The sequence below is a fragment of the Protopterus annectens genome, chromosome 1.part0, assembly GCF_019279795.1.
Source record: "Protopterus annectens isolate FY-2018-M chromosome 1.part0, PAN1.0, whole genome shotgun sequence".
NCBI lineage: Eukaryota > Metazoa > Chordata > Ceratodontiformes > Protopteridae > Protopterus > Protopterus annectens.
This window is the reverse complement of record NC_056725.1, coordinates 778,296,351-778,308,382: the sequence shown is the minus strand read 5'-3', so window position 1 is coordinate 778,308,382 and position 12,032 is coordinate 778,296,351. Positions and strand designations below refer to the sequence as shown.

At 44.8% G+C, this 12,032-nt stretch overlaps 1 protein-coding gene across 1 annotated transcript in view; it reads left to right on the top strand.

Annotated features, from left to right (window-relative positions):
* LOC122794492 (ribonuclease Oy-like) overlaps nucleotides 1–12,032 on the top strand; it is a 348,959-nt gene that overhangs the window by 311,842 nt on the left and 25,085 nt on the right. The window contains exon 9 of the mRNA XM_044062940.1: nucleotides 93–167. Coding sequence (XP_043918875.1) covers nucleotides 93–167 — 75 coding nt within the window. The remainder of the gene's footprint in view (nucleotides 1–92; nucleotides 168–12,032) is intronic.

Below are 12,032 nucleotides of genomic sequence, written 5' to 3'. Positions count from 1 at the left end.
ACTCCAGAAATGTATGTTACAAATATTGCATGAGTAAAAACATTAATGTTTTCTTTTGCCTTTTTCTGTCTGTAATCCATGTCATTATTTAGCTGAGTAATATCTCTTCTGCTCTGAAGTCAGTTATGGGCGAGGATCATGAACTACAGTGCTTACGTAATTCTGAGGTATGTATTTTATTTTTTAGACATTTTATTCCCAAAGAAAAAATATTTTGGTAGTGTGTGTGTGTGTGTGTGTGTGTGTGTGTGTGTGTGTGTGTGTGTGTGTGTGTGTGTGTGTGTGTGTGTGTGTGTGCGCGTGTGTGCGTGCATGTGCGTGTGTGCTTATGTCTGTGTGTGTGTGTGTGTGTGTGTGTGTGTGTGTGTGTGTGTGTGTGTGTGTGTGCGTGTGCTTGTCCGTGTGTGTGTGTGTGTGTGTGTGTGTGTGTGTGTGTGTGTGTGTGTGTGTGTGTGTGTGTGTGTGTGTGTGTGTGTGTGTGTGTGTTAAGGGATATGATATGAAGAGTCATGTTTTTACAGAGAGAGAGTTCAGGTCTAATGGATGGGTTTCCAGTGACTGTCACAAATAAAAAAGCAGTAAGGGAATATATGACTGCCTGAAAAAAATGTATAATATTGTTGGGTAGGGAAAGTAATTAGTAATTAATGCCAGTCTGTATCTTATCATTTTTTGGGGTGAATTTGTCTGATCAAGCAGTCCTTTCTGATGTCATATTGGGCAGTTCTGTCTTTGACTGCTCTATTTTTGACAGTATCACCTTTCCATTATACAGTGTAAAATGCCATCATGTCTACATACAGCGAGTCTGTTTCCAAATCTATATTACTAATAAGGGTAAATACATCTGGGAGTAAAGCCAAAGGATTGCTACAGAACAGTATCTACCAATCACTGGTGTCCCTTCACTAAACAAAGAAACCCCCAGTGACAGAAACTATAGAAAATATTCACTTTCAATTTGTTTACAATGTCAAGCCAACGATAAAGCTTACATTGCCCCATATTCATGTCTGAGCATTTTATGTTTATTATAGTCTCACATATAAAGCCTGCACTTGTCAGCACATATATGTTAGGCTACATATAATCAGGGATAGATTTGTTGCTTTTTTCATACTGGTGAATCTATGAGTAGCACTGACAACCCTCTCCTCCTCCCAACAAACTCCAACACATGTGAGAGATGCAATCATATAGCCAAACTGGAGGCTAAGCTCTCTCAACTCAGTACTGGAGTAACCAGTCAGGAGGAGAAGGAAACAACACTCACTACGATTCCAGTCTCACATAGACCTACCACAACAGCAAACCAAACACATAAACACACAAAAACATACTCAGAGGCTCTAAATAAAAATCTGCCTAAGCAGCAGAGACCTCCAAAGCAGACACCCAAGCAACCGCTACTCCAAAACAAAACACGTGCAACACATAGCTCACAAAGCCAGTGTGCCGAACAGTCACAGCCCTTAAGGCTAAACAACACACCTGATACACTTGTAATAGGTGACTCTATCGTCAGGCACACTGATGTCCCGCTCACCAGGTTGAACAAGGAGAAGGTCACGGTGAGCTGCCTGTCAGGCGCTAGGATCCGCCACATAACACAAGCACTCAGGTCACTCCAAGGCAAGTACAAATATGAATCAGTCATTGTCCATGCTGGTGTGAATGACCTGAGACGTACCTCCCTGGACTACATGAAAAGAGACATAGAGGAGCTCTCTGAGCATGTAGCCCAGGCCGGTATGACCCTGACCTTGAGTAGCATCTTACCCTCACCAAGAATGATGCCACAATATGAAGACAAGATGATCAATTTCAACAATTGGCTTAAGTATTGGTGTCATTCAAAGGGGATCCAATGCTGTCAGCCTGGGATGACATGCTCGACAAGCCACGATGCTTCGCTAGGGACAGCTTGCACCTGTCACCCGTGGGCTTTCGGATATTGGCAAAGGCTCTTGCTACCCCCATAGTGCCTTTTTTAGGCAAGGCTCAAAAGACAAACCCACCTCCATAGGTATCACAAGGGATAAGAAACTAAGGGTAATGCTACTCAACGCCAGAAGTCTAAACCTCAAGATGCACGCACTCGAAACTCTCCTTAGCATGGAGAACATCGATATCTGTGCAGTAACAGAAACCTGGTTCAAGGCTCCCAAGAGCACCCCAGCACTACCAGGTTATACCTCATACCATGCTTTTCGGCTCCAAAACTTGGACCGAACCAAAAAAGGAGGGGGGGTATCAATATTCGTCAAAGATACCCACACCTCCAGGTTGGTGGCACAGCACGAAGCATCAGAGACTATCCATGTGCAACTAACAGTGGGTAAAACTGCCTTCCAGTTTATAGCCTGCTACAGACCACCCTCCCAAACCCAGGAACCCCACTCGGCCTTCCTGAGAACACTGGAAAATATGAAGGTCTCTCCAAACACCATTATATTGGGCGACTTCAACTACCCAAACATAGACTGGGAGCATTACTCTAGCTCCAACACCCTATCCCAAAGGTTCTCAGAATTTATAAACTCAAATGCTATGGAACAACTTGTTACCACTCCCACAAGAGGGGAAAACATACTGGACCTGATCATCACCAACATGGGGACTCTATGCTCCAGACCAGAAGTGTATCCCTCACTGGTAAGATCAGACCATAAACTAATCTCACTGGATATTCACATCCTGACCCCACCCCCTGCCCAGAAAACCACAGTGAAAAACTTCTCTAAAGCAAATTTCACACTCCTCAAAACCAAGGTGGAATCCTTCAAAGCCCCCGAGCCTGTGGAAAATATGGCCCAAACCGCAGAATCCTTTAAAAACGCATTCTATGAACACCTTCAGGAATCCATGGATAATGCAATCCCAAATAAAACCAAGACCCAATCCTCGAAAGGCAGAAGTCCTGTCTGGTGGACCCCAGCCATAAACAAACTATACAATAGAAGGAGGAAGCTACTACATGATAGAGCAAAATCCCAAAAAGGGAAGGCATCTCTGATCAGTATTAGCAAAAAACTACGGGCACTCATAAAATCGTCTAAGGCCAGCTTCGAGAGAAAAATTGCACAGGACACTAAGGATAATCACAAGGCTTTCTTTAGTTATGTTAGGAACCTGGGTGGGAATTCCCAGATATGCTCAGAATTAGTCCAAAATGACAAAAAATACATCGAACCCACAGACATTGCCAACATCCTAGCTGACAGGTTCAGCGCAAACTTCTCCCTACCAAAAGGGCAAATATCTATCCCAGCAGAGTGCTGTCCCCCTGACATCTCAGATGCTCAGGTAAGAGCCGCCCTCTCCAAAACAAAAAACACAGCATCAATGAGACCAGACGGTGTCCCGGGCTGCGTCCTACTACATGAACTCCAAGAAGAGCTAAACCCAAACATAAAACTACTGTTCAATCTCAGCCTTACTACAGGATATGTACCCAAAAAGTGGCGTACAGCAACAGTGGTCCCTCTCCACAAAGGTGGTGCCTCAGTGGATCCTGGAAACCATCGCCCCATAAGCCTGACTAGCTTGATCTGCAAAGCTATGAAAAGGATCATCATGGACCTCATAAATAAAGATATTGGGGACCTACAGACACTGGATCCTACCCAGTTCGGCTTTGTTAAGGGCAGATCCTGCCTCTTAAACCTGGTCGATTTCTTTGAAACAGTCACCAAGGCCATTGACGAGGGGAAGGTGGTCCACACAGCCTACCATGACCTCGCAAAAGCCTTCGATACAATACCCCACTCGGGCATTATAGATAAGCTAACCAGCTTAAATATAAACCCCTATGTCACTAGATGGGTTGCAAACTGGCTCAAGGACAGAACCCACATGGTTAGAATTGCTGGAGCCATGTCAGACTCCAAACCAGTTACAAGTGGCATCTCACAAGGCTCAGTCCTGGGACCTCTCTTGTTCGGTATATATTTCTCGGAGGTACAGGCCAACACAGAAGGACTGTGGCTGACCAAGTTCGCAGATGACTGCAAACTGGGCGCCATAATCGACTCTCCAGCCGACACAAGCATCCTCCAAAAGAGCCTCATAGAAACAGACAACTGGTGCCAGAGCCATGGCCTCAAGCTAAACGCCAAAAAGTGTATAGTCATCCCCTTTGGCAAAAACAAAGTGCCCACAAATTACCACACAGGTGGTAATCCATTAAATACAGTAATTAGGGACCTGGGGACCCAAGTTGATAGCAATCTCTCATTTGACAACCACGTGGCCAAAGTGGTTAGAAAAACATTTTATATAGCCCACCTAATCATGAAGGGATTCACATCTAGATCAGGGGAGGTCATCGTGCCTCTTTACTCATTCCTCATCAGGCCCATAATTGAGTATAATGCCCCTTTTGGGATGTACCTTACCAGACACCTGCAGCAACTGGAAAGACCCCAAAAGTACCTCACCAAGAGGATCAAAGGGCACAAACAGATGCCATATGCTGTCCGGTTAAAGAAACTCCAGCTCTACTCAGTGGCATACCGCCTGCTCAGAGGCGATCTGTGCCTGACGTATAAAGCCATGTCCAACCCAGAATTAATGGACATGCTGCACCTCAGAAAATCCAAATCCCATCGAGCTACGTGCTCGAGAGACTTGAACCTCAGCACTGAAATAAATAGGACATGCTGGAGGGACAGATTCATAACCCAGAGGCTCCCTTCACTCTGGAATAAAATCCCAGTCCAGGTTAGGCAGAGTCCCTCATTGACTCTCTTCAAGGGGAATCTTGATGAGTAGATGGAAGATCGTAGGTTTACCCCGGGTATCACTTCTGTGTCACTGTTAGACAGAGGCACAGTATACTAACCTCGAAAAGGGGCATAGCAAAATTAATTTAAAATGGGTGGCAAAAGCCAAACACACTCTGGCTAGGCTTATAAATGCCCTAGGGCAGATAGCCTAGTATGAACCTATGAACCTATGAAGATATGAACCTATGAAACCAGTTTATGATGAATAAAAGCATTTTTGGGTATCTTTTACATAGTGGGATATATATTTTGGAGTTCATTCATGCTGCTGGAATTTGTGTGCTTACCTGTGTTTCTATGTATGCACACATTTGATTTTTGACCCACTTTGCACACCTTCTTGTGTGGTATTTGTGTGAGTGGGTGTGGATGTGTGAGCATGTTTGTGTGTATGTGTGTGTGTGTGTATGTGTGTGTGTGTGTGTGTGTGTGTGTGTGTGTGTGTGTGTGTGTGTGTGTGTGTGTGTGTGTGTGTGTGTGTGTGTGTGTGTGTGTCTGCGCATAAAATATGAATATACACACATACCTCTTTCTCTTTCGATCTTATATTTTACATGTATATATATATATATATATATATATATATATATATATATATATACACAGACACACACACACACACACACACACACACAGAGTGACAGTGAGTGAGTGTGAGTGTGGGAAGAGATTTGCCCTAATACAAACAGTGTATGTAACATTAGCATTGCTGCCTCATAGTGTTTGGCTTTGCAGTCTGATTTTGACGGGGTGCCTTCTGTGTGGAATCATCACCTTTACCCTGAGACCATGTGGATTTAGCTGGGGTCTCCAGTTTTCTCCCATACAATAAATATGTGCAATTAGCACTCCTCCAAATTATTAGTATGTGTGGTGTAGGGGGGTAGGCAGCTTGCTTTCTCCTTCAATAGACAGGTGTTTGGTGGGATAGGGGCTAACTCGCATGAGACATTGAAATGGATCAAGTGAGTAATCAAAGAATGAATGAATGAATGATTAATACAAACTAGTACTGTGCAATACGCACTATATGGGCAAGCACACCACTGCACAGCCCTGCAAGCAGTGCTGTAAAATGCAGCTGTTATCACACTAACCATTAAGTCAGAGTATTTCCATACAAAGTGTGGAGAAAACCAAACATATGCAATATAGGAGTGGGCAGAGAACAAAAAAAAAGAAGTTATGTACTTACCATAACGTTCCATGTTTGTAGTCCATCTCACCTACATTCTTGCTGGATGGGTCCGGAGCCAATATTCAGCTCTGACTTGGCCGATACTAAAGCTCGAGAGCTTTAACTGGCTCGAGGCTAACCCCTATCCCATGGTGCCTCACGGCAATTCCCCAGATCTTGTTTGCAAGAAAGCAAAGTACCTAATAGTTATGAAAACTATCAATAACGGTGTACATACAGACAGAACATTGTATAACATTATGCATGCCAGGTGGATAACAATTACAACCAGGTCAGACAGCATAAGTATAGTCCACCAGATCCTCCAGGAATAGGAAGGGGGCAGGAGAGAGGGACGCAAGAATGTAGGCGAGATGGACTACAAACATGGAACATTATGGTAAGTACATAACTTCTTTATGTTATGTAGCCCTATCTCGCCGTAATTCTTGCTGGATGGGACAGTGTCCTTAGCACCTCTATCCCGGGTGGCTCAAGCAAAGAGACTCCCAGTGAACCCAAAGGATGACCTGTCCCAGGAGGCCAAATCCAATGAGTGACAAAGGTATGTGGTCTTGCCCAAGTAGCTGCTGCACAAATAGTATCAGTTGGAAGCCTAGATCTAAAGGCACATGAAGTTGATACTACCCTTGTAGAATGGCCTTTTACTTTGTTGGGTTACTGTTTGCCAGCAGTCTGATAAGCAAAGGAAATGCAATCTGAAAGCCATTTTGAGAGGGTAACCTTAGAAGCATGCAAGCCTTTATTTTTGTCCATAAAAGAAACAAATAATTGATCTGATTTTCTAAATTCTTTAGTCCTGTGTAGGTAAAACCTGAGAATTCTGTGGACATCTAACTGGTGTAGCCTGTATTCAGATTTATTAGAATGATTTGGAAAAAACATACCTTGGGAGAAAAGGAAGGGTTAGTCCTAAGTGTGACTCTATCCTTGTGGAAAACAATGTAAGAGGGTCGAATAGTAAGAGCTTGCAATTCTAAGTCTCTCCTAGCAGAAGTTATAGCTACTAAAAATAGTGTTTTCCAAGATAATAATTTCAGATCCGATGAAGAAGAGGGTTCAAAGGGGGAAGAAGTTAAGGATGTGAGAATTAAGTTTAGGTCCCAGGGTTCTGGTGGCTGTTTGATTGGAGGCCTGAAAAGCAGAACTCCCTTCAAAAAGGTTTTACAGAGTGGGACATGATGGGATTTCCCATGTAGCCAAAATGGTGATTAGAGATGGCACCTAACTGAACTCTAACCATAGCAGCCACAGCTCCTTCATGAAAGATGGATGCAAGAAATGACGAAATAGATTCTATAGGAGCTGTATAGGGATCTAAGCCTTGGTTTACAGCCCAAATAGAGAACCTTTTCCATTTGCTGGAATAGAATTTCCTAGTGGAAGGCTTGTGGGAAGAAATCAGAATGTGTTTGACTGAAGGTGAGAGGGAAACACACCTGGCTATTTGTGAAACTGGAGCAGCCATGCTGTCAATTTCACCGTCTGGATAGTAGGATGAAATTGCCCTGATTGATGAATCAGGAGGTCTGGAGATGGTTCCAAAATCCATGGTTCCTCCAAGAGGTAAGGCCACAGGAAGGGAAGCCAGACTTGACGAGGCCAGTAAGGAGCAATGAGGATCAGGGTACTCTTCAACCGTTTTGCTTTCTGTATCACTTTTGGAATGAGAGGAAAAGGTGGGAAGGCATAAAGGAGTCCCGGAGGCCAATTGTGGACTAGAGCATCCCTGGGTGACATCCTCTGATGGATAATTATGGCAAAGTAGCTGCTGCATTTGGTGTTCAGGTGCATGGCGAATAGGTTGCAGCAAGGATGGCCCCATCTGTGAAAGATCTCTTTTGCAACTTCTGAATTCAGGGACCACTCATGAAGCATGAGAATTGCTCGACTGAGTTTGTCTGCTATCACATTGGACTTCCCTGGGATGTGCATTGCTACCAAAAAGCATTGAGTGTCCATCACCTATTTCCAAACTCTTAAGGCCTCTCAGCAAAGCGGGTAACATTTGGTTCGCCCTTGCTTGTTTATATGCCACACGACAGACATGTTGTCTGATTGAATCGCAATTGTCCCAGGGGGAAGAGAACTGTGAAGTGCTTGCAACACATATAGCGCCGCTCTCATCTCCAGAACATTGATGTGCAAGTGGTTCTCATGGTTCTGCAAAGTACCTTGGACCGTCATTCCCAGATAAGGCCCCCCCACCCTATCTGGGAGGTGTCCATGGTCAAAACTGCATTTTCTCAAGTAGGAACAAGTGGACGACCTAAAAGAAGTTGTTCCATATGCAACCACCATGTCAGATCCTTCTTGCAGGTGTTTGTGATGAGAATCTGATGAGATGGGGAAGATCCTGCATTGACCATTGGGCAAATAGTAGCCACTGAAGTACTCTCATGTGCAGATGGGCTAGGGAAACTAATAGAATGGAGAAAGCCATAGTCCCTAGGACTTGAAGGACTACCCTGGCCTGAACTTTGTGACTGTTTATCAAAGATCTGACTTGGTTGCACAATGATTCTACTCTTTCTGTTGTTAATCTTGCTGTCTTGGTGGTTGAGTCTATTTCTGAGCCTAAGAATACAGTGTGCTGTGATGGAGATAAGGCAGATTTTTTTTAGGTTTACTGTGATGCCTAGTCTGGTGCACAAGGATAGAGTCTCATCCCTGGTTCTGATCAGTTGATGCTTGGTAGTAGCAGTGAGAAGCCAGTCATCTAGGTATGGAAACATCTGGAATCCTTGACGTCTCAGGTGAGCCATTACCACTGCCATCCATTTGGTGAACACTCTGGGTGTTGTAGTTAGGCCAAAGGGCAGTGTTCAAAACTGAAAATGACTGGCTCGCAGCCGAAAGCGTAAGTGTCTTCTGGAGCGCCTGTCCATTTTGATATGGTAGTACGTGTCCTGAAGATCTATTGAGCACATCCAATTGTTTTTCCCAATAAAGGGAAATATCGACTGCAGAGTGATCATTCGGAACTTCGATTTCTTTACAGACTTGTTGAGTTTGCTGAGATCTAGAATTGATCTCCAGTCCCCTGTCTTTTTTGGAACTAAAAAGAATCGTGAGTAAGTTCCGGATCCTATTTGCTCTGTGGGGACTTCTTGGATGACTCTTTTTCGCAGCAACGAGATGACCTCTGATATTGCATGGTCTAGTTGAATGGGTGGCATGTTTGGTAGAGACCAGTCTACCAGAGGATCGGAAACAAAGGGAATCAGGTAACCTCTGGATATTATGGTTTGTACCCAATGATCTTGTGAAATGTTTAGCCAGGCACTTGGGTACAGTGATAGACGACCCCCGACTGCCTCCAGAGAAGGACAGTTGGGCAATCCCTCAGGGGCGATGGAAGGGATGATCAGAGAAAGTTTCTCCATCTCCCTGGTGTTGTGGACCTCCTTGCTGCAAGGATGGTGTCTTCAGTTATATCCTCCCCCTCTGCCCCTAGCGGAGGGTTGACCTTGTGCCTGAGGGAAACATTTTTGGGATTTACAAAACCACATTTTCCCTCCTGTTTTACCCTTGGGATAGGGTCTAGAAGGAAGAGAGAAACGGACTCCAACAGCAGATAAGGTTTTCCCTTCCTGCTCGGACCTGGTCAAGATCTCTTTCACCTGAGGTCCAAAAAGAGTTGAACCATCAAAGGGGACATTGGTGAAGGAAGACTTAAAGGATTCTGTGAAGTTACAGAGACGCATCCAAGAATGTCTCCTAAGAGAGATTCCTACTGCGGCTGCCCTGCTTGCGCCATCTGCTGCATAGGAAATCAGCCTCATGGAGGAGTTAGCTATCGATGTAAGGGTAGAGAGCTGCACAGAAACCTTATCTATGGATCCCAAAGCTACTGAACCCTGAAGGGTATCTCCCAACTCCTTCAGGAGATCCCTCTGAAGTCAAGTAAAATGGGAGAGGTAATTCAGCGATCTTAAGGTAAATGCCGCTGAAGAGAAGGTATGCTTTCCATACCTATCCATCGTCCTGGACTACTTGTTAGGAGGATGGATATTGAAAGATGTCTTGGACAACTCCTTCTTGGTGGCCGCTGCTACCACCAAAGCATCAACAGGAACCCCTTTGTAAAGAAAAGACTTATCTTCTGGTGCAGTCATAAATTTGTTTGGCCTCCTCGGGACAGGCTCCACTGTGTCTGGGGAGGTCCAGACTTTCTGCGATATGACCCCCAAGAGCTGGTCATAAGGCAGTGTCACCCAGGAGGTGGAAGGTCAAGAACCAAAAGCCTCAAGATACACTGATTTGTCCTCAGTAGGGTTAGAGGTCTTCCAATCGCCCCTCTGTTTAAGGATTTCCAGGATGTCAGAAAAAGAGACATCCTCAGAGGGGGATCTAGGGGACCCTTTTGACTCCTCCAAATCAGTGTCAGACATGACAGACTCAGGTGAGTCAACATGCTTCCTCTTACAAAGTCTCTTCCGAGGGAGCTCTCCAGTGGGATAATCTGGGGAGGTCTTGGAAGAGGAAGTACCTCCAATGGGGGCTGCTTGAGTCCCTGGTTCCCTATACTGTGGGGGCGGCAGGGGAGAAGAGGTTGCTGCCAGCTGCTGGTGGGACATTGGGTCCAAATGTATAGCTTTTGCAGAAGACAAAGCCTTCTCTATTGCCTCGAAGGCCTTTCCTCCCCACTCTGAAGACAACCTCCGCTCTGAGGAGATGGATGATCAGCTCTGAGCAAGGGGCAAAGGCTCCGAAGCAGATTTGGGAACTGAGTTGAGTCGAGCCGAAGCACTGAGAGGGAGGGTCGGTTCCGAAGAAAACCCAGGTTGACTATCCCCCTCGGAGTCGACTCAAAAGCGTCAGCTCCCAGATCCCTCGGCTCCAGACTAAGCCGCTGAGGATAGAGTTATCAGTTCCGAGGAAGCAGGAAGAATTCTCAGAACTGAAGGATCCAACATCGAGGAACCCAAAGTGATTGGCTCCAAAAGTGAACCAGTTGGAGAAGGAGCAGTGGATTGCAAAAGGGTCAGCTCTGAATCCTTTGAGTCCGGAGGGGCCAATTTTCTTGCCAGAGCCGGGTCAGAAAGCAATCTTTTCACTACCCAGGCGATGTCCTCATCTGAGAGTGTCCTGGAGGATCGGGTGGCGACAGAAGGAGATCTCCTCCTCTACAAAATAGGCGATCTTAAAGTAGGTGAGACAGGGTTGATATCAGGTAACTGTCTCAGTACCGAAAGTTGCCTTGGCACCGAAGAGGCTGACGGTACTGAGACAGAAGAAGTGGAATTGGAGCCAGAACTCCTTGGCTCCGTCGCTTTGGACTTTTTCAATGGTTCCGAAGCTGGAGCCGAAGATTTTCATTTGGTAGTCTTGGGAGCTGTCTGACCAAGTTCCAGCTGTTCCTGGAAAGAACTGGTCATAAGACCCCTATCTATTACTTTGCATTTCCTCTCATTAAGAACCCTAGTACTGAATGCATGGCAAAAAGTACAGGGTTCTTGTAAGTGGGCTTTGCCTAAGCAGTACACACAGCTAGTGTGACTGTCTGTCAATGACATCTTCTGTGAGCATTTATCACATTTTTTGAACCCCGAAGGGTGATGGTCCTTGTGTTCTCTGTCTTTTTCCTTAGACATGCTAACAAGAACAAGCTAATAAAGTTACCAAGAAAAAGGACAACAACACTAACTATACTAACAATACTATATTACTGAAATAAAAATAAAAAACCAACAAAGAGCAAAGATAGAATATAGAAAGGATTCTATATATATATTTCTTTTTCTTTTTTTTTTAGAAGTAACACTCAGGGAGGAAAGGCCCTCTAACTGAAATGGGCCATACAATGTTATGGGGGGGAAATATGGGTCAAACACTCAACACAATCACACAAGAAAAGCTATTAACTATAAAGAGTAAAAGATGAAGAAAAGGTGGTGAAAAAAAACAAGATTTAGGAAAAAATCTTCTACTTAGCCAACGAGCCAGTAAAGAGACAACTTTGAAACTTTTACAGCAAACGAGATCTAGGGAATTGCCGTGAGGCACCATGGGATAGGGGTTAGTCTCGAGACAGTAAAAGCTCT